Raw genomic sequence first — 23,535 nt, forward strand, 5'->3', positions numbered from 1 at the left:
ACTGATCGTTGGGTCCATAGAATCCCATAGCCAGGACATAATCATGGAATCCTCCTCTTCCCATGTTGTAGAGGTTGGATCCCTTTTTTCTGGTCCGGTTCCAAGTAGGTGATTAATCTTCCCTTTGCCTTTTAGGTATGTGCGGACAATTTGGGACCATTTGAGATAGTTCTTCCCATTGAACCTATTGGATGCCCGAATATTCTGCAACTCTCCAATTTTCTGAACAGCATTGTATTCTTCAGAGTAGTTGGAGTAGTTGGAGTAGTTGGAGATAGTGGTTTCGGACATTGACATGGTGGAGAAGAAAAATTTGCAGCAATTAAGGCTAGAAATCAACCTGCAGTGGTAAAAGAATCGCAACAATTAAGACAGCTAATACAAAAAAAAACCAAAGAGCGGCAAAGATCGCGAGATCTCTGACACAGGATTGCAGCGGCAAAGGACGATCTTCCTCGTGACAACATGCTGCTCCTCTCGGACGAAGCGAGAGTCGCTACTGGAATTTCGTGCTCGGGAGGAAGAGTCGCTCGTGCTCGGCAAAGAGAGATTTTTAGCCATGCTCGTCGCTCGTGCTCGTCGCTCGTGCTCGGCAAAGGACGATTTTTTTGGAACCGCTTTGGAACCGCTATTGGATCGAGGCAGAGGGACCGAAGCAGCCCGTGCTCGGAAGGAACGCGAGAAAGAGTCGGAGAAGCGCGACAACAGGCGGTGTCCTCTAGGGTTTCAGCTTGGGCTCTGATACCATGTCTCTGATATAAATAGTTGTCCCTTTTTTTGCTGAATAAGAGTTTGAACTGGATATAAATGCGTATTCTCATGAATCAAGCCTCTCACCATCAAATGTCAAACATTTTTATGCAACTTCTCATACTCGGCTGGTCACATCCCACGGGCGAGTAGGTTTGACATAACTGTCGAGATGTGACTGAGATGGAAACAAAATTGTGAGAATTAATTCTAATTTCCTTAATTAAGGAAATTAGAATTAATTCTCACAATTTTGTTTCCATCTCAGTCACATCTCGACAGTTATGTCAAACCTACTCGCCCGTGGGATGTGACCAGCCGAGTATGAGAAGTTGCATAAACATGTTTGACATTTGATGGTGAGAGGCTTGATTCATGAGAATACGCATTTATATCCAGTTCAAACTCTTATTCAGCAAAAAAAGGGACAACTATTTATTCCATCAGGTCATGCTTTGGAATGACGTATGTTTTTTAGGGTTGCATGGAATGTACACGAACATAGATTTTATAGTGAAAGAACATCAGACACTATAAGGTGGTGTCTTTGTTATTCTATCAGGTCATGCCTCTCCTAGTTGGGAAGAATGACACGAGAGCATCTCACGATCTGATCTCAGGATTTTTTGTAATTTTGGGTTTCGCATGCTGCCACTCTTATGACTATGAGGGTAATGGGCCGCAAGTTCCGAATCCCTGCAATCTTGAGATTGGAACAAGACCGTCGACTTCCAAGTTTCACATGTTTTCTTTTTGATTTCTTACTATTTCTTTTTTCTAATTAGGTTTCTTCTATGTGGGGACTATTTATATCTTGTTATTTTCTACATTTTTTGACTTTCATTTTGATTTGAGTATTTTTGAGATTGTAATTTTTGTTTCTACGATAAAGAATGTTGTATCATCTTCCTTTTTGCCAAGTGACGTATCTTTTATATATATATATATATATATATATCAATTACATTCTTATCTTATTTACATACCTGAAATTTATTGAATGACTTATAGTCTTTTGGGGCACCACGTATCATCAAAAGTTTTTTTTTCTACTATTCAGGATGGAATTGTTCTCTTTTTTGAGGAGCAAACTTATTATATTTAAAAAATACAAACGAAGGAAATTAATAAAAAATTAAAAAAGTCTTGTATTCCATTATTATTGATAAATTGAAATATATTACAAACATTTCAACATTTTTAGCATATTTTGATAATATTGCATAACAGTTTCATTTAGAATCAGACCAAAGATTTCTTTTTCAATATACAGTACAAGATAGCCATTAAGTTAGTCATTATCCATTCAACTACGCAATCTATTTTTGACAATCTTCATTGTAGAGAATACCCTTTCAACTCTTGCAGTAGCAACTAATAAAATTATGACAAAATAATAAGTTTATAGACTAAAGGATACATACCATCATTTTTTGTCTGAACTATTTTGCAAGATCAGCAATACCATTTAGAGATAAGAAATCAACATTATTGTGCATATCAATAATGTAAGTCAATAGTTGATGCTCAAGTGCCACAAACTCGGCAATAGAAAAATTATTCAGATATAATTCTGTAAGACAAATCAATTTTTCTTTAGTAAAAGCAGAGAATGAATCACTTGAGTTTAAACATTTAACATAAAGAAGTAGCTCAATACTTGTTTCAGAGAAAAGATCATTCAACTCTTGAAGTTGCATGTCGATCATAGTATGAAACAACAACACGATAGTAATGTAAAATTTTCATTTTTTCGCCTCCACGTGTTAGCCGATGATTAGCCTTGAAAATACAGTTCATATCTGGAATATCAACTTAAAAAATATTATAAAAATGAGACCTCATTCACTAAAAAATGTCATCCATTCTTCCTCATCATTTGTAATTGTTGTTTGTATACTTGCATTAATTTCATTGCATTCTCAAAGTCATGATATTTTCTTTGTAAACATTGTGATAATTCATTTGTAATACGTAGAATACCAATCATTAAATGAATTGTAAATATAAAGTCAAAAGATTTCATTGCACTGATTAATACACTGGCTTTAATTTACTGTTGATCATGTACCCCATCCTCCTATGCTATCTCCAGTATTTCAATTACAGATGAATATATTTTTGTGAGACTAGTTAATATATGAAAATGTGAATTCCAACAGGTTTCACCACCTCATTGCAAAGTTGTCTCTTGATTTAAACCACGACCACTAGGTAAATTTCTAGTTTTAAGTTACAAAAGAATCGTCTCATGTTGAATGGTTTTGAGACCATCACTCTTATAAGAAGCTTCTACTTTATTCATAATTCTTAAAGTAAACTCAATATTTTTTGACTTTTCAATGATTTTTTTCTACTGCTACTACTACTAAATATAATTGAAGTTGATGTGCAGAAAAATGAACATAATACGCTCGAGGATTATCATAAATAATAAGTGTTTTTAATCCATTAAACTTCTCTCGCATATTTGATGTTCCATCATATCCTTGACCACTTATTCTATGCAAGATAAATGAATATTTTGCTCATATAAATTCAAGGACGTTCTTAACTATATTTATTAAGGAAACATATTTGATATCAATAAATCTTTCAATAACGTGTTCTTTTTTATCAACATATCTCACTGTAATAACTAGTTGTTCCTTCATTGATACATCACGCCACTCATCTACTATAATAGAAAAGTATGAATCACCTATATCTTGCATGATGAAGACATTAATCTTAGCTACTGTTATTCGACGAAGTTGTTCTGAATATCTGATGAAGTCAACTATAACTTTGTAATGACATTTTCAAAATATTCATTATGATTCACAAGAAAATGAAGTGGTATTCTAAATAATTTCTTTGATTAATTGATTTAGATGATTCATCATGACCATAAAAGAAATTGAATATAATCAACTGCTCTAGTCAACATAATACAATATTTTTTTGTTTCTCTCTTCCTTGATCACATAAATGGAGCACTCAGTATTTGCAGCTTCATTAAATCTTCACATTTTTATCTTGCTTTATTGTGAGCACTATTATGTTCAACAACATAAGCTTAAAGTTTTATTTATTCCAATTTTTAAATTCTTCAATAACAAATGAATCTCCGTCGCTTTGAGTTGTAGCAACTTGTTCTTGAGGCCTAAATAGATAACAATAAAAATGATGCGTTGAATCTTTCTACACACTATACTCAACCAAGTTGGATACTCAACCCATTTTAAATTAAAGCCTCGTTTGGGGCAGCTTATAACTGCTGACGGTGTTTTGAAAACGCCTCCTTCCCGTTTTTTTATCACGTTTAAACTGCTTATTTCAAACTGGCGTTTGAATTTATTTAATAAACGCGACCGCGGGGTCGAGACCTCGGGATCGACCTCGCGGTCAACTTTCGTTTTCGTGACTTTACCCCGCTTCCCTTGAAACCCCAAGCGAGGGCAATCCTGTTCATAGAACTCGCAATCAGAGACGACATGCGATCAAGGCGAAGGAAAATGTTCGAAAGCGGAGGAATCGTCCGATGAGGTCGGAGATGAAAAAATAACCTCATTGATTGTTTGTGAGAAATCGAGTTCATCGGAGCCCACTGCGACGACTCGGATCGGAAATGAAGAGTCTCTGATGCAGCGCCTGCCGAGCTTACCGAACCCTTTGCCAAAGGTGAACAGATGAAGGTCGGCGAGAAGAATGGGAGGATTTTGCGTGAGAGGCCTCTCTGAGCCGTGTGACGGTAAGCTGCCACATGGTCGAAGGGCTAGTTTCGCAATGTTAAGCATGAACGGAGCTCGCATGTAGTGATAAGGGTGGTTAGGGAGAGGGAAGAGAATAGAGGATTACAACACAGCTTGTCTCTAATTGGGGTTATTTGATATAATTTTGGAGCTACATCTTAGATTATCTCAGTTTATAATTTTATAGAAGTATCAGTTTATTTACATTTATGGAGAGGGAAGAGAATTTTAATTTTACATAACAAAAGTATCACATAATTGGAGACATTTATGGAGAGGGAAGAGGATTTTAATTTTGCATAACAAAAGTATCACTTAATTGGAGAGGGAAGAGAAGTATTAGTTTATTTACATATTACACCTGGATTTTTTTTTATTTGAAAGATAAAGAATGTTTTATTAAATGGGTATGAATGTTAAAATAATTTGCTTAACGCTTTATAATTTCGTTATTTTTAATTGCTGTTAGCATATATGCTTAGGAGTTAGGAGTGTGATATTATTATGAAAAGGAAGATTTACATGCATACCACATAAACCGTATTATTTATACTTTTTTAGTTAAATTTCACTTGGATATGCAATATGTGGTATCGTGCATTTGTCTTTGAGCAACTTGCACTTTACAAACTACACATTAGAATGTTCTCATTTTATCGCTTCTTTGATTGATTCATCACCTATAGTTCTGTTGCAAACAACTTCACTGCACAGGGGTAGAACTATTATTTATCCAGAAATAGCTACAAATCAGATGTTTTCCAAACGCACAAATCAAACAGCAAGTCATCTTATCCGGATCTGCTGCTGATCAACAACTTATCCAAATCAGCTGCTTATCAGCAGATTATCGATAAGCTACAGGTACCCCAAACAAACTCTAAATCAATGTGCAACGTTACCCATAAATGTTTGAGGAAAATTATAACTTCTTGGTTGATGTGGTCCCTTCAACAAATACACTATTCGTACTGCATCCCTATCATTAACATCTTAACTCCAATTCAAAAAACGAACCTCTAGACCAGCTAGAAGATTTGTCAATATCAATTTAGGGTCTGTTTGGGGCAGCTGCAGCTTATTGAATAATCTGTTGATAAGCTGATTAAAAATAATTTGTTTATAAGCTAGGTACAGTGGCTATTACAAATTCTAATTTTTTTGGAAAAGCCAGACCACTGCCAGACAGCTGTCACCGCACCTATCTACCTAGATAGGTGCGGTGTGAAAACACTGTTTTCAGCGTTTTGCAAACATATAAGTTGGCAAAACACAATTTGCCCAAGCAGGCCAGGTGTGTTTTCAAAACGTCACCGCATCAAATAAGCTGCCCCAAACGAACCCTTAATCTCGTTATTCTCTCTTTAAATAACAATCCATTTATTAATGCTTAAGAAAAAATGCTAATATCAATATGAATAATTTGAAATTACTCCTTAGATATTTATAACATGAAATATAGTTAAACAAATAAAACATTTAATACCTAAGAGTTTAATATTAAATAACTAGTAAATATAAATTGTGGCAAAAAATTAAAAGAAAGTTAAGGCAAATTGTGCAACTTTTAAAAATCAAGGCACACTATCGATAATTTTTAAGAAAAATGCACATTGTTGATGTTTTTTTAATACAAAGGCTCATAATCGATCATCTTTAAGGAAAAAAGACTCAATTTTTTTAAATAAAGAGAATAAGGGAAATACATACTTATATGTGGGTGAATAAATAAAGACTTTAAGGAGAGAACTAATAATGATGACCACAAAATACTTAATATGCTACTAAAAAAATAACATTAAACAAACATAAATTGTCTATTTGATATTCCAAATTAAGATAATTCAAAACGGTAATAAAACAATCATTATCATCACCATACCTTAATTGATATTTCAATAAATAATTGTCAATCTCCAACTTACGGAAGCGTTAACCGAAAAAATAAGAAATAAACACATTAAAACAAATCACTTTTAACAAAATTATCAATTAACAACATCATATTTAGCTATCATTAGATGATATATTTTATGCGCACATCATAGATTACTCAAGAACATCTTATATTTTATTATAAGAAATTTAAAAAATATGATTTAAAGGGATGAGGTTCTCTATATTATTGGATTGTACAATAAATTAGAACCTATGTAGGCCAAATCAACAGAAGTACCAAACACCAAAGGTTTAGAGAATCAAATTAAAGAGAAAATATAATTTAAGGAACTTGATTTTTTAATGTGAGAATAGTTTGTTTATAGCTTCATTAAATTCACACAGAGGAAATCACAAGTAAGGAGATAGAGAATTATTTGTCCAAATCTCACATGTTTTTGACATATCAAGAGATTCAACACTATTACAACTACCTTGATGGAGTTTTTGAAATGATAGAATTTCTAGTGGATAGAAGCATCTCAGTTCAACTTTGATACTCTGAAGAAGAAGGTGACTCAAACCCTAGTTTTAGCTTTATTCAAGGTGGAGTATGACGCTTATAATGTGGGGATCAGAGCAGTTTTAAGTCGGGGGGACATCCCATAACCTCATTCAGTGAGAAGTTGAATGAGTCCAAGAGAAAGTATTCGATTTATGTCTTACCAATTGAGTCATTACTTGTCGTCAAGCACGTGACTTCATGGATCACGAGGCCTTGAGGTTCTTGAATGGTCAGATCATGTTGAATGGAAGAAATGCTTCGTGGGTTGAGTTCTTGGCGTCATGCTAATTTGTACTTAAGGGCAAACTAGGAAGCCAAAATCTACTAGTAGGTGCCTTGAGTCGCTGCCACTTGATGATCACCTCCATGTAGGCTGGAGTTGTGTCATTTGAGGTGCTACGGGAGCTGTAAGAGGAAGATGATTTCTTGAAAAGTGCTAACTAAGAGGCTCCCGCCTCAGGTTTGCCAGTACCATTGTATTTGCTGGAGTTGTGATTTGTGTCGAGTGAGACAAGTGCTAACTAAGAGGCTGTCTGTAGTTGTGCTAGATTTGCATTTACATTAACTTCCTCGCCACATAGCAATGAATACAGATCATCTAAATGAATTGGGGCTAAGTATCGCGTATGGCTGTTTTGAATGAATTCTAGGTGTGTGGGAGACCACTCAAGATGTATATGATAATATCTTTGGTGTCAAAGGTGGAGTTGATAGTTGTGATGTGTTCTATGGGTGATTTTACTTGAGTGAGGCATCAATTCATGGTGTTATGTTTCATAGAGATATAGTGGAGCTCATTTTTGAGCTGAATTACTCGTGAGAGGTTGGTGAATTGCAGACGTTTTTGTAGAGTAGACTAGATTGAAGCAGTGGTTTCTAGGTGAAGAACTTATGGTGGAGAATAAGGCTGCTGAGAGGTTTTGACCAGTTTGTTTCCATGTAATGTATTCTGAATTGCAGTAGAAGTGACTGTATATATCCTTAAGATGCTGAAGTGGATATTCTGTTGTTCCATCTAGAAACGATTGAAACCCGTTTGTCTGAAATAGTTTTAGGACTTGGGCTCTCTAGATCGACTAGTTTTCAACAGTTAAGTTGATGCCAAAAATTTGATGTGATTGAGCAGAAGTTTCAGTGAGGGGGAGATGAATGAAGTGCTGTTTGATGATTGAGTTGGATGTACGCTGTTAGTTTTAGAGGATGCCATGACAGATTTGCTGATAGAGAGTTGTGGAGGAAGAGATGGTAGAATGAAAAAGAGAAAAAGGTTGAGAAAGAATGAAAGAGGTGAGATTAATTCTCAGCCTGCTCTACTACCACATGAATGCGTAGTAGTTTCAACAGCATATACATATACTGTCCTATAGATTATATATTTATGTATATCGAGTGTCTATACATAGCTATTTAAGAAGGAGTTTGTTATAAATAAAAAACAGGTTGTCCCACAGGTGAGTAGTGGAGAGTTACACAGGTTATGGATACAGGTATGGTCTTGGTTGTTTGCACGGCGTATACCGAAAGATTGATAAAATTTTAAAATACTACAATGTATATTTCAATTGGATCATACTATAGTTTAATGGATCATACACCTCAATCTTTGGTAACCATATGTATGATTGTCCAAAGAGCTGAATCATTGAAAATATTTGTGTCATGCATATGGGGGTCGAACATAAAACAATCATATAAAGAAACTGGTTTAAGTAGAAACTCAATAATTGTAGGCTCGTATTGCACAGGAGCACACATGCTAATATCAAAACATAGGAAAGTGAGCTTGGTTGTAGAACAATCACCGGTTGCAGTAGAGCAGTGGGTTCTTGGACAAAAACCCCTTTATGCTAGGAGAGTGAGTGCAAGGGTCTTGGGTACACCCAAATAAATTATGCTGCTATTCAAATAGGGTTCTTTTTTATTTTTATGTCTCTACGTTTAACACCCTTTCTTCCTCACCATAATTTTGCATATTCATGAACATAAATCTATAGGGTGTCTCAGAAAGAAATTGCATAGGTCAGGCTAATCTTGTTTGTTATCATATAACATAGTAGTGTATTATGATGTAATCTGCGTTGTATGTACTGCCACCATATATTCCGCTATACTTTATGTTTTCTATTTTGTATGAGAATATTATAAAAAGCATCTGATTTTTGTACTTCATGCATACATTCTTATACTGTGATGCAAATAATATATTTGTATTCTATTAAGTAAAAATGTGTAATTAAAATTCAATTATATTATGTTTTACTTTCTTCTCCAGATTAACAATAGGCTATCACAACAGTTCCTTTGTATTTCTATTGTGCTCGATTTATCATATTTTGGTTAAGGAATTCCCATATTTGCGTGCACAAGATAATTATAAAAGCCAATTGCGCATTTAGTTTGCATATTTTATAAGTCACACGTTTGCTATTATAGTGTATGCAGCATATTAGTGATGTAATTTTGTAAGAGCAGTTTTACCTGGCCCTGTTCTTTGATTGGCAGAAGGCATTGCCATTGGATCTATTGCTTGTTGATGCAAATGAGTGGCAGACATGTTTCTATTATGTCTTGGCAAGAAACCTGCTTGTTGTGCTTTAGCTTATGTTACAATATTGACAACTTCACGGTTATATTTGGCATTTAGAATTTGAATATGTTCCGTGACCATTTTTAGCTGTTTCTTTGCTGTGCAGGAGCTTAAACGTAAAGAAGAAGCTGCAGCACGAGGTAAATTCATCATTTCCTTATAAAATATTAGGTAGATATGTCAGGTTCTTGTTTTCTTATTTGGTTAAGTAGAATATAACCTTTTAGCATAATCAGTCCTTTCGTTCTTTCTTTATTGCAGCTGGAATTGCTGTAGAGGTGAAAAACTGGCCAGCCTTTTTCCCCATCATCCATCATGATATAGCTAATGAAATACCTATTCACCTACAACGGATGCAATATTTTGCATTTGCATCATTATTAGGTATGTTTTTGGGTTTCATCTTGGCTACATTTTTTTGTTTCACTGAAGTAAAATTCATTTTCTTATTTTTAAAGGAATTCCATATATATCACCAAATTAAGTGGTACATCTATTTCTCCTTCACAACCATATTTATGAGTTACGGTTTGTGACACCCAAACTTTGAGAAACTAGGTAAAGTTCTTTAATTATTAAAATGCACCTCAAATTTCACATCCCCAAAATTTAATCGAAGCAATGTTATAAAATTCTATGCATGAAAATGATCAATTCAATATATAACACTATATATGAATTTTGAACGGATGGGGAGATAAAATTTTGAAGTTATAAGCTTAATTAATTTAACTATCCCTTAATTCCTTATTCTTTCGCACCCTCATTGTAGCCACTGACTCGTTTGTACTTTTCTCGACATGCAATAGGTAGATTGGATCGAACGACTTGGATTTGTTTTGTGGGGTTACATTAAATTGCTGCATTCACTCCCCCTCCCTATTCGGTTTCGCTTGCCTGTTAGATTCTGTGAGCTCCTGCGATCGTTCCCTGTAGTATTGGTGGCAATCATAACAAGCACGCACTTACATAGTGCCGTGTTAACCTCATTTTCAGTGAGGTCTTAATCTCCTACTCCTAGAACCCAGGATCTAGCTTTGGGAGTTTCTTGTTGACCATCCTAGCAAACTAATGATGCTAATGATGGAGCTCACCTCCCTCACCTCCCTTAGAACTTTGAGTCACTTCTTGACTCATTTTTGTGCAGACTTCACATGAGTAGTCCCAAGCACTCAACTCTTTGTTGCAAGAGCTAAGGACTAACATGTAGATGACCTGAAAATGAGTTCCTACAGGGTCAGACTGCCTTAGGTGAACCCCCTTGACTCGACAATGCGAACACTGCAATTCACGCATACAAAACTCGCAAACTTAGTAATTCACAACATCGACACTTACGCGCATTGCACCGACAATTAAACCAAGGTCAATTCCCAAAATGATTTGTCACGAGCACAAAATTCGAATGAAAGTTAATTGTTTTTTTTTCTTTTTTGACCCAACTATCGGTGAACTTTTCTGGACGAGCTCGGATGACGAAACAGACCACACGGATGCTTCCAGGGCATCGACTTTAGCTAGGAAGGACACCCATATCACTATGGGTCCGCGCGCGGGCAATTAGCACGAAAATTGATGCACGTTTTTTTATTAGAGGGGTGTGGGTCCTGGCTCAACCCCTGTTAAACTCGAGTTTGACTTGGGCTGGATGTGGGCTAAGCACGGGCTAATTATTTCAGCTGACAAATTTCAAATTTCAAATTTCAAATATATTATTTAATCCCACAATAATTGGATATAATTAAGGATTATTTTTTTCCAATTCTCTTCTGCGCATGGAAACAAATTAATCCCCCGCCAAATGCTTCACGTAGCGGCTCCATTGAAACTTCTGCTATAAAATCCGACTCCCCCTTCTTCCAGGCGTTCGACACCATTCCCGACTCGCTCTCTCTCTCTCTCTCTCTCTCTCTCTCTCTCGATTCGACTATTTTCTAGGATCTCTGGTCCGCTCGACCTCGCCTCCTCCTCCCAGACAAACCGAAAACCACTCGTCTCACCTCTCTCGCATTCGCCTGCTTCGCCTCCTGCACCGAAACTTCACCAGCTCACCACGATTGAACCCTCGCGCCGAACTTCTTTCATCACAGCCGAAACCCCTCGTCTTTGCGACCGAACCCGGCTCCCTCTTCCTCGCTCGACCGCAGCCCTAGCCGATCGCCTCCGCCTGCTCCGCTCTATCCCATTTACCTCTTCTTCACGCAGAAGAAGCACCTGCTTTGCTTCCCTCTCTTGCGAGCTCGCTCTTCCCCACGCAGAAGAAGCCCGCAACTTATTTTCTTGTATCCTCCTCTACTCACACAGGTGCAACTCCTTTCCCTAAGGTGAAGGATTTCCTCTATCTGATATGTAAAACTTCACCGCCAATTTTTTTTTTTTTTTTGTTCTTTCTAGAATTCTAACATTTAAAAGAAAATTTTCGATGCACTATTTATTCTGTTATAATTAGTTATGAGCCTGCAACACTAGCGATCTGGAGAGAGAGCTATGATAAGTAAGTTATCTATGTTGATGTCTCTTAATGCAGAAGTCGTGAGATTGAATTTAATTGCAACTTCTAATTCACTTGTTATGAGTATGAATTTTAGTGAAGATTTGCATGCCAACTTCTTATATATATCTACATGCCTTACATGTGAATCTCAATTTTTTTTACTACATACATACCATCAAGTTCTTATGAGTTTACATGCATGTTACCAACACTTATATACTCACACCGTACAAAGGGAATGGAAACCAGAATGCATGTTTCAACTCTTATGGATTTATACGCACCGTCCAAGCTCAAGCCTTTACATAAATACTACTCGATTCTTTTTTATTTACATGTCTAAACTAAAATGTTTACGTATGTGTCACTCTACCTATGCGTGGAATAAGTTGCTTGGGCTTTCTTGCTAAACGGTTTGATTTTCCTTGATGATTGCTGGTTACATTTGTTTCTTTTTGGGTTGATTAAATGCATATTTTGAACTTTTTAAACACTATTTTTGAGTTGGTTTATGGGTTGTTTTGAAATAATTCGGGCACTTGTTTTGAGACGGAAATGTTGATTGTTTTAAGAGGATTTGTGCATCTTTTTGTTAAAAATGACAGCTTTTTTTTTTTTTTTTTTTGAAGTGTTTTGGGGCCAAATTGGGGTTGTTTCTTTTGCCGATTTGGAGTGTTAAAAGCAGCGGTTTTGGGTTTAAAGGTGTTATCTAGTCTTGTAGGTGGCTGATTGGAGCTAGTTGGTTGTTGCCTAGTGCTGTAGTTGGCTGTCTAGAGCTAGTTGGGTGCTGCCTAGTGCTGTAGTTGGCCGTCTCGAGCTAGTTGGGTGCTCCCTAGTGCTGTAGTTGGCCGCCTGGAGTTAGTTGGATGCTGCCTAGTGCTTTAGTTGGCCGTTCGAAGCTTGTTGGGCGCTGCCTAGTGTTGTAGTTGGCCGTTCAGAGCCAATTAGGTGTTGCCTAGTGCTGTAGTTGAGCTTGGAATTGTTTTTTGGGTGTTGTAGGAAGCTTAGGACCACTGTAGGGTGTTGCTTATGGTTTAAAATTGATGTTTGGGTGCTGTAGGAAGCATTGAACTTGCTATTTGGAGGTGCCGATCGCTTTAGGAAGCTGTAGAAAACATTGAACTTGCTGTTTAGAGTCATTCGAGGCTTTAAAATTGCTGTGTAGTGTTTCACATTGCTGTTTGGAGTCGTTTGAGGTTTTGAAACTGCTGTGTAGTGTTGCATATTACTGTTTGGAGTCACTCGAGGGTTTAAAATTGTTTTGGAAGGTTGCATATTGTTGTTTGGAGTCATTCGAGGCTTTAAAATTGATGTGTAGTGATGAAGATTACTGTTTGGAGTTGTTTGCGGCCTTAAAACTGTTTTGTAGTGTTGCATATTGCTGTTTGGAGTCATTCGAAGCTTTAAAATTGTTGTGTAAGGTTGCATATTGCTATTTGAAGTCGTTTGAGGCTTTAAAAATACAATGGTTAAGTTGAAAAATGAGAGCTTCTGATTAATTTTTTGGAAGACACTTAGAAATATTTGAGGATTAATCAGAAAACACTTACTTGATGGTAGAACACCTTAAATCACTTTAAACATAAGTTAAAATGTAGGCTTCTTAGGTTTTAGGAGCACACTCGAGGTGAGAGTTCATTTACCTACTTAGATTTTACGAGCACAACCTAGGTGAGAGTTCATCAACCTAATTTTCAGTGTAGGCTTCTTAGATTTCGGGAGTACACCCTAGGTGAGAGTTCATCTAACTATTTTTCAGTGCAGACCTTCTAGATTTGAGGAGCACATACTAGGTGAGCCTTCATCTATCTAATTTTCGAATGAATAATGAAACCAGAAACTTGACCCTAAGTCACAAACTGATTAAGACATTAGACATGAGGATGCACCGAGACGTAGTTCATGCTTCCTTAATTAAGTCAAACAGTGAAATTTTCGCCATGACTTAACATATAGTGAAACTCAGTGCACCTAGATTTGAGTTTGAACATTACACTCAAATCCTTTCGATAATTGAAGACATTTTTTAAAGTCACATATGAATCATCAGGCTTGTATAAGTCTAAGGTCTAGGTGGCTAGGGCGATGACGATAATGGTTATGTGTGTTAAATACGAGGGGCAATTAAAGTAATATCTCCTACCTTGAGGACCTTCCATAAGGGGAGTGGATAAGGACCGATGATACTATTTGCCAACTCTCAGTGTGATTGTCGTCCTTGATACTCTTAGGTTGTTAGTATTCCTCATTCGATTAGGATAATTAACCTATGGATTACACTACTTTTAAAAAATATATTTTTAAACTGAAGTTCTCTCTGCAATAAAAGTAATTACATTTTTTTTGCCAAATTAAATTCTACAAGCATGAAAATAAATAAAAAATAAGATAAAATGTTCATAAAGGTCTACGGTTAATTACTTGGATCAATGTTATGACTGCTTTCCGTAGATTATCAAGTTGGTAGCTCTTATCTAAGGTTAGGATACACACAGTCTAGCTTTGAGCCCCCACCTTTATTGATGTCTTACAATCAGTTCCGTTCTTCCATACTTGACTAAGAGTTTTGCTTGTGATTTTTACGACTCGTTTTTCTAACTTTCATGCTAGGTTTTCTCGCTTTCTTATTTTTCTTGCAAGTTTATTTAAATTAGCTGAAAATCATACTATGCTTGCAATGCTAAGATTATCAAGTCGGTAGCTCTTATCTAAGGTTGGGATACACACAGTCTAGCTTTGAGCCCCCACCTTTATTGATGTCTTACAATCAGTTCCGTTCTTCCATACTTGACTAAGAGTTTTGCTTGTGATTTCTACGACTCGTTTTTCTAACTTTCATGCTAGGTTTTCTCGCTTTCTTATTTTTCTTGCAAGTTTATTTAAATTAGCTGAAAATCATACTATGCTTGCAATGCTAATCACACAATAGTAGCAGATGCCCAGGTACGCTTTTACAGTTTATTTACAACATTGTTCTTTACTGCATATTACTTTTCAAGTACTTTTTATTTACTTGCAATTTGCTTATTCTGCATGCAAAACCAGAACTGAAATTGAAACTAAAAGCAAAACAAAACAAAACCAAACTTTGATACCAAAACTGTGAAACATAAACCACCAATCTCAAACACTTAAACCCTAGAGTCATTGCTACAGCAGGAGGTTCAAAGCTAAATTCGTGGGCAGCATAGCGAGGAATTTGGACCGAGCAGCAAGAGAATCTTCTTCAACAACCTCTCTCTTTAGTTTAGTAATAGCAACCCATAGGACTTCGAAGTAACTCGCACAGCGCGACTTAAATCCTCACACCCTCTTTAGGCATCTGTGCAACCATGTTGTGCAGCGTAATTCCTAATTCACTTTAGGTTCTGAGATTGTTGTTCGTTATGACGTAAAACCTCATCTCTTTGCAAACTATTTGCATAATCGGGTATTATGCAAATATAAGTCCCAAATAATAAAATTGGCAGGATTGAACAATTGAATAACATCATCTCCAAAATGCAATCACACAGTAAGATAGTTTGGAAAGTCACTGAGAGTTCTCAGGGTCTGTGATGTCCCTACATTTTCCTTCATTTGGACTTCTGAAGATAACTGTTCTTACTTGAGATACTCCCACGTGTTTTTTCACGTCCTACTGTGAAAACCTAAACTTTGAATATTTGAAGGATAGTACCTCTGATCATTATCGAAAGTTTTCTCAAGTGACCTTTTTCATTTGAGATGTAATTAACTATAGGGGTTTGTCTTTATAAGGAATTTGGAACCCATATAAAATAAATCCTACTTAATCTCTATATTAGGTAGGGAAACTTGTCGGTCACACATAAAAGGTTCGTAGGCCAAACAGATGTTCTTGTCGGTCACACATAAAAGGTTCGTAGACCAAACAGATGTCCCAAACAGATGTTATAAATTTTTTTGTTTACAGGATTGAGTCCATCACCGAGATATACACTTATCTTTCGAAAAAGTGCAATATTCGCGGTATTGGACATAATTATGCAAACCATTAGACTAATGAGATTTATTTGGTCTCATTTTTCAAAAATTAAAATACCCTACTTTAAAAACCCTAACTATATACCTCTTATATTAAAATTAAATTTCAAAATTATTTTCAATTTTAAAAAATAAAAAAATTAAAAAAAAGTTGACCGACATGCCACAGGCTGTATTTTAGCACTGCGGGACGAAATTGTTACTAGGAAACTTTTTTTCATGCTATTTCATTTCAGACATTTTCTTCCTTCCCCACACTTTTATTTTGAAATATGTCACGAATCAGTGCACTTTTCCATTTTCGATATTTGTAGTAGAGGCAAACTTTTGTCAGAGGGATGAAATTGGTTTATGTCCTTCCGTAAGGGTTATGAGCACAAACCCCACGATGAAAATTGAGGATTAAATGAATAGGAAGAAGAGGTAAGAATACTAGACTGGATCGTAAAAGGGCTATTTATGTTGAAAAGTCCTTTTGAGATAAGAATTCATAAATGAGTTATCTTTTGGTTTAAATCACAAGATAAGCCATGATTTCATGAAATCCTAAGATATTGTCGAATTTCAGGTTTTTTCACGAAATGGAGAACTCAAGGCAAGCTTGAGGAAACTCTTCGTATGATTGCCTTGTCAATTTGGGTGAAATAATTTTGTACTAACTTAAGAAGAATAAATCTTTGTAAATTTTCATTTGATTCGATGTTTGAAACCATTGCGTTTGGAATTTTCTACATATTATGGATGAAGACCTGTATTGACTGTATGAATTCAAATTGATTATCCCTTACGATACATGTGATTTATTATGATATGAATTTGATGAATACGCTTGTGAAATCATTGATTACATGTTTTTCATTTTTTATGATTCATGCATATGATATATGAAATTGTTTGATGAATGCTTGTCACAGGAATTATTTTTTAAGAAATGTCACAATTGACGTTATAGGTAAGCTGTTACATGAATACTTAAAAGTACATGTAATAGAGATCGACAGGATTCTCGACTCCGAGTATGCTATTACATGAATACTTAAAAGTACATATAATAGAGATCGACCGGATTCCCGACTTCGAGTATTCTTCGAGATTTGTTGGGATAAGACGATGATGGAATGTAGGGAATTGTTGGTATCATGACTATTGATAACTGCTATGTTGGGAGGACCCAACTTTTATCAATAGTCAATGTAATATTCGTGCTGGGTGACGATCAAATGATATGATATGATATGGTAATAATTGAGGTCTATATAATTACAAGTGACATTCTTATGATTAGATTGTTAACTCCTATAAACATGAAATACATGTTCTATACGATAGTCATGATTTCTTTGACTACTTATTTCCCCTTATACGTTTTATACGATTCTAGCATGTTATGATGTGTGTGTGGACATGTACAATTGCATACGAGCTTACACATTTCTTTTTCATGTATAAAATCTTAATTCAGCCTTGATTATTTAAATGAGCTTGTTGTTGCTCTCTCTACATTATTCGTTTATAGGAAGGGATAATGAGCATCAGAGCGAGTAGTCAGGTGTGACTTGTATAACTTTTGCATTATATTTTTTAGAGCTTGTACAAACTTTTAGCTACGTATTTTATTATCTTGGATTTAACAATTCTGTATATATATATTGATGATATAATTTCCACGCTTCTGAATATATGTAAATATGAATGAATTATGATATGAACTGTATAAAGTATATTTGCAGCGATTTAGTTAAATTAGTTTGCTATCCATTTAGTCTTAATTCTACAAGTTAAGACGAGTAATGATGAAAATTTTGTTTGTCGCACCTCGGGTGGGACAGAAAGTGATATGAGAGCATGATTATTGGATGAAAGAATAACGAAAATGTTTTGGTTTTAGAAGTAGGAATAATGATATAAGATATGAATTGATTTATGCAGAACTATAGATTAATGAATTTGGGGAGGGTGACCCAAATGACTTAAGATATCAAATATGCACGATTTAATTATTTAATGATAAATTACATTTAAATAATAAATTTTTGCCAATACAAATGAATATGCCTTAAAGGGAATTAGAAAGTACGGATGGCCAATCTTTTAGGTCAATTGTAGAATAAGAAGCACAGCTGAAAATGTTTTAGACATAAATGATAGTCAAAACAGAGCTGAGGAAGAAATTGGAGCCACTAAGCTGCAGGGCGTTGTTGAGTTAATATCATAAGTGGTTGACAAAATGGCTAATATTTAAAGATCATCCTTTAGTGCAGGGCCCAAATATGATCATGGGACATAAGTTGATCTGCACTTGAAAATCTTTCAGACATTTAAGCCACCTGCATTCAAGGGTGCCAGCGACTCTACAATTGCTGAAGATTGGTTGTTGAAGATCAGAAAGATTCTGGATGCATGATTTGTCTGAAAATAGGAGAATAGTGCTAGCCATCTTGATGCTAGAAGGCGAGGTAAAGAGGTGGTGGCAGCGTTTGATGTTCTCCGAAAGGTGCTAAAAATGTAGACAGCCAGGGCATCTTCAGATGAACTGTCCATAGGAAATGAAAAGCTAGAGTTTTTGTAATTACTCTTCAAGAAGTTAAAGAATCTAAAAAAATTATTATAGGTACACTTCTAATAAGATCAGAATGACTATTCTATTCGATTCAAGTGCATCACATTATTTCATTTTTGATGAGTTTACTATTAGTTTATATGTTGATATTACAGACAGGAAAAGTGATAACAAATTGCTGACAATTCAAGGATAATGATGACCAAGGAAATTTTTTGGAAGGCAGTCAAACTAGGAAAACTAAGTTTTTGGGAAAACCTTCAATGCAAGCAAAAGGTGAAACATCAGAGCGTAGAACTGAGCAATCAATAAAAGCTAGAGTTTTTGTAATTACTCTTCAAGAAGTAAAAGAATCTAAAAAAATTTTTACAGGTACACTTCTAATAAGATTAGAATAACTATTCTATTCGATTCAAGTGCATCTCATTCTTTCATTTTTGATGAATTTACTGTTAGTTTATATGTTGATATTATGCACTTTGCTCTTGTTTTGTGTGTTATGCCTTTACGGAAGTGGTTTTTATGTAAATAGACAATGTGTAGTTTATATTAACATTCATGATAAGAAGCAACAAGCAGAGGTAATTATCTTATCAATTCATACTTTCGAAGTCATATTGGGGATGGATTGGTTGGTAAAGTATTTTGCTACAATTGAATGCTGGAAAATGCGAGAAACTCAATTTGCCTGATGAAAATTCATTATATATCATATGTGATCGATAAGCACAATCTTCTCTGATTAGTGCATTGTAAGGAAAGTACTTGCGAAGTGGTGAAATAGTATTTATAGCCAAATTAGAAGTGCTGAATAAAAATATGCAAGAATTGAAAAACATTCCAGTTGCATAATTACCTAATTTTTTTCTTGATGAATTATAGGGCTACAACCAGAACAAGAATTTGAGTTTGGCATTGATGTTCAACCAAGGATGTCTGTAATTTTCTAGTTTACTTATAGGTTGACTCCAAAAGAATTGCAAGAAGTGACATATTAATTGTAGGAATTGATAGATAAGGGTTTTATAAGGCCAAACAGTTCACATTGGAGTGCTCTATTATTGTTTGTTAGCAAGAAAAACAGATCTATACAACTATGCATTGATTGTAAAGAGTCGAACAAGATGACAATCAACAACAAGAACAATCCTTTATCCCACCTTTATCCCACTAATATCCCACTAAGTGGGGTCGGCCACATGAATCTTTTTTCTCCATTGCGTTCTATTGAGTGTCATATTTTCATTTAATCATAATAAATTAAGATAATATTTATACAATATACCCAAGCTTTCTAGGTCTACCTCTGCCTTTCTTAACATAAGTCGAATCTAAAACATCTATTCTCCTAACTAGATCATTAGATGGTCGTTGTTTAATGTGACCAAATCATCTAAGACATCTCTCTCTAGTTTTGTCCACCACTGGAGCTACACCAACCTTATCACGGATATATTCATTTTGCAATTTGTCTCTACGTGTAAAGCAACTCATCAACCTAAACATTCTCATCTCGGAAACACTTAACTTAGTTTTATGCTTCTTTTTTAAAGGACAACATTCTGCTCCATAGAGCATTGTAGGTTTCACCACCATCTTATAAAATTTTCCTTTCGGTTTAAGGGGTACTTTTCTATCATACAATAGATCTGAAACATTCTTCCACTTCAACCAATTTTGAATTCTACTAATAACAAGATCATTAGATGGTCGTTGTTTAAAACGACCAAACCATCTAAGTCATCTCTCTAGTTTTGTCCACCACTATAGCTACACCAACCTTATCACAGATATATTCATTTTGCAATTTGTCTCTACGTGTAAAGCAACTCATCAACCTAAACATTCTCATCTCGGAAACACTTAACTTAGTTTTATGCTTCTTTTTTAAAGGACAACATTCTGCTCCATAGAGCATTGTAGGTTTCACCACCATCTTATAAAATTTTCCTTTCAGTTTAATGGGTACTTTTCTATCATACAATAGACCTGAAACATTCTTCCACTTCAACCAATTTTGAATTCTACTAATAACATCCCCATCTATATCACCATCACTTTGAACAATAGACCCGAGATATCTAAAACTTTCACATTTTTTAATAATTTAATCACTCATACTACAACTTTATCACTAGAGCTATTACTATTAAAAATACATTCCATGTATTCAGTTTTACTTCAAACGAAGACCTTTATACTCCAAGGTAGACCTCCATAATTCAAGTATTTGTTGCGCCCTTTCTCTGGCCTTATCCACAAGAAGGATATCATCAGCGAAAAGCTTACACCTAGGTACATCCTCCTAGAAATGTCCATTAAGAGCATCCATAACTAAAGCAAAAAAAATATGTGCTTAAAGACGATTTTTGATGTAATCCAGCTGAATACAAAAATATTTGGTCAATCCCCTTCTGTTCGAATACAAGTAACAACTCTAGTATACATATCTTTAACGACTTGAATATATAAGTTGAATATAAGTCATATCAACACCTTTCTTCTCTAGAACACTCCACAAAATATCTTTTGGAACTTTATTGTAAGTTTTTTCTAAATTAATAAAAGCATATGAAGATCCTCCTTTTTCTCTCTGCACTACTATAGATTTGACAATTGAGAACAAAAAAAACTTCTTCATAACAGTACAAAAAAATGATATACACTTCACTTAAGAGTGTGTATCAAGAAATTTAATAAAAAAGAAATAACATATTAAAATTACAATTAAAAATATGATAATATTCATTTTAAAATGTAAAAGAAGCATGTCACGAGCAACGTTGTCCGGTTGGGATACCGTCGAACCCGGAGCAACATTCTCCATTTGTTATATCGTCGAACCCCAAACAACATTGTCTGGTTGGGATACCGTTGAATCGACCGGACTCTCTACCCACCTGAAGAACTTACAGTCATCTTGTCCGTCTACCCATTGCGAACACATGTAAAACTGCCTTCCGTAGGTGTGGTTGGTGTGACGTGAACGAAAAAGAACGCATGTCGCAGTGGAATAGCACTCGCCTAGGGTTCCCCAAAAACCTGGAGCTTATATTCCACTAATTGTTCAAGAGAAAACACGTCAGTCATAAAATTAGATGAAATAAACAAAAAAAACATGGAATTTGAAAATAAGAAATCGTATTGAATAAAGAAACAAAAATCTGATTTAAAAAAAGTAGCAGACGTGAGTACTCAAAGAACCTGTAAGGTCTAAACTGTCATGTATCTGACAAGCCCATGAATAAAAATCATAAAAACTCAAACATAAAATAAAGAAAAAAGCAATCACATGAAAGTTTCAAATCCAAAATATACCGAACATAAATAAAAAAAAAACAACAGGTGAGGCCTCAGAGAAGTAACCAAACCGACCAACGAGTCTGTCATAATACGCAGACAGTAAACCTTGTAAAAAAATGAGTTTTTGGTTGTCTTTAAGCTACATGGGGCCAACGCCCAGTGCCACATGTGCTTATCACCCAAAAAAGACCATCTAGTAGATTCTCATATGTCGATGCACCGATAAGAAGGACTTCGATTGCCTTTGTTAGGATTTCACATGCAACATCAACTGGTTACCTACGTCCTGTGTCACATGTGCATATCACCAAAAAAGGTCATCCATGTGGATCCTCATAAATCGAAACACCAAATATAGGAGAGGATCTCGGTTGCCTTTATTAAGATTTTACACGCAACACTAAAGCGATGAACTGACCATCCAGAAGAATCCATAAAGTCGTATTTCATCATTGACCTCACAGAAAAGAAAAAGATAACATAAAAACCCCTGAAACATATGTTAATATCATAAAATCGAAAGTTGTAATGGAACAAAAGACGTAACAAGACAACATATAGTCTACAAAATAAAGATGGGGTCAATCAGCAGCCGCATAAGCAGCCATCTCTGCTGCACCTTCGTCATCCTGGGTGTCAAATTCATGCGAATCCATCACATCTTCTGGTATAGACTGCCCAACCTAAAATTTGAAAGCATCTTTTTCTTTCCTCCTTTTCCCCAGCCTGAGCATATTTGATTAGCACATGGACTCCAGCTCTCTTGAGTTTTTGATAGGCCGCTCGAGTGGTAAGTTACCTGAGATACCTGCAAACCCCTGCTCACTTGGTTTGAACGCATGCTGACCCGTCGCGACAACCTCCTTAATCATTACGTCTAATTTATCTTCCGAGTTTGGGTTAATTTTGCACACCTTAAATTTTTTTGCAACTGGTACTGCCTACAACGTTGGGAAGGGGGGTGAGAGGTTTATATTAGTTAAAACTAAACGAAAATGATAATGAGCAAAAATACATATTAGTTCACTATTTTGACCTTCAAATTCTCAGCCCACCAATCCTCTGAAGTAGCAATGGTACGCTTAACGGAATCTTAACCCAACCTAGTGGATCCCCGCTTAAGCTCATTCCATAACTTTTATTCCTTCAATTAATTCCACTTGTTCTTGAATTTTAGCATGTCATAGTCTCCTCCAGTCAATTTCTTGAACCTCTTCAAAATATTTTGCCAACTTTCCTTATTAAAGAATGTGGTAGGTCTATTTCCAACCTAAATCTCTTTAATGCAAAGATCGCAAAAATTTTTGTTACTTTCTTATCCCACATTGTTACAAAACCGTTTCTTTCATCTTGGCCATGTGGGAATTAACTGAAGAATACGACAGTTAAATAAAATAACTTAACATGTTAGACCATTATAGAATTAGAACGTAAAAATCCGTATTAAATATCAATAATCATAAAAGAGAGGATAATAAGGAGAGGCTCCATCATTAAACAAAAATGAAAAAAGAAACAACTGAAATCGTTATCAGGGAGATCTCCATCCATAAAACATTCTTCAAACTATGGAACAATCCAAAAATTTTTTTTTATTACTTTCTTATCCCATATTGTTGACAGAACCTTTTCTTTCATCTTAGTCGTGGAGGGATTAAT

The 23,535-nt window shown here is 35.4% G+C and overlaps 1 protein-coding gene across 1 annotated transcript in view; it reads left to right on the forward strand.

Moving 5' to 3' along the window:
* The window catches only part of LOC110025839 (secretory carrier-associated membrane protein 2-like), a 70,505-nt gene that overhangs the window by 28,508 nt on the left and 18,462 nt on the right, over positions 1 to 23,535 (forward strand). The window contains exons 5-6 of the mRNA XM_020726506.1: positions 9,621 to 9,654; positions 9,776 to 9,898. Of these exons, the coding sequence (XP_020582165.1) occupies positions 9,621 to 9,654; positions 9,776 to 9,898 (157 nt within the window). The remainder of the gene's footprint in view (positions 1 to 9,620; positions 9,655 to 9,775; positions 9,899 to 23,535) is intronic.

Source organism: Phalaenopsis equestris, unplaced genomic scaffold (assembly GCF_001263595.1).
Source record: "Phalaenopsis equestris unplaced genomic scaffold, ASM126359v1 Scaffold000334, whole genome shotgun sequence".
In the NCBI taxonomy this organism is placed as follows: Eukaryota; Viridiplantae; Streptophyta; class Magnoliopsida; order Asparagales; family Orchidaceae; genus Phalaenopsis; species Phalaenopsis equestris.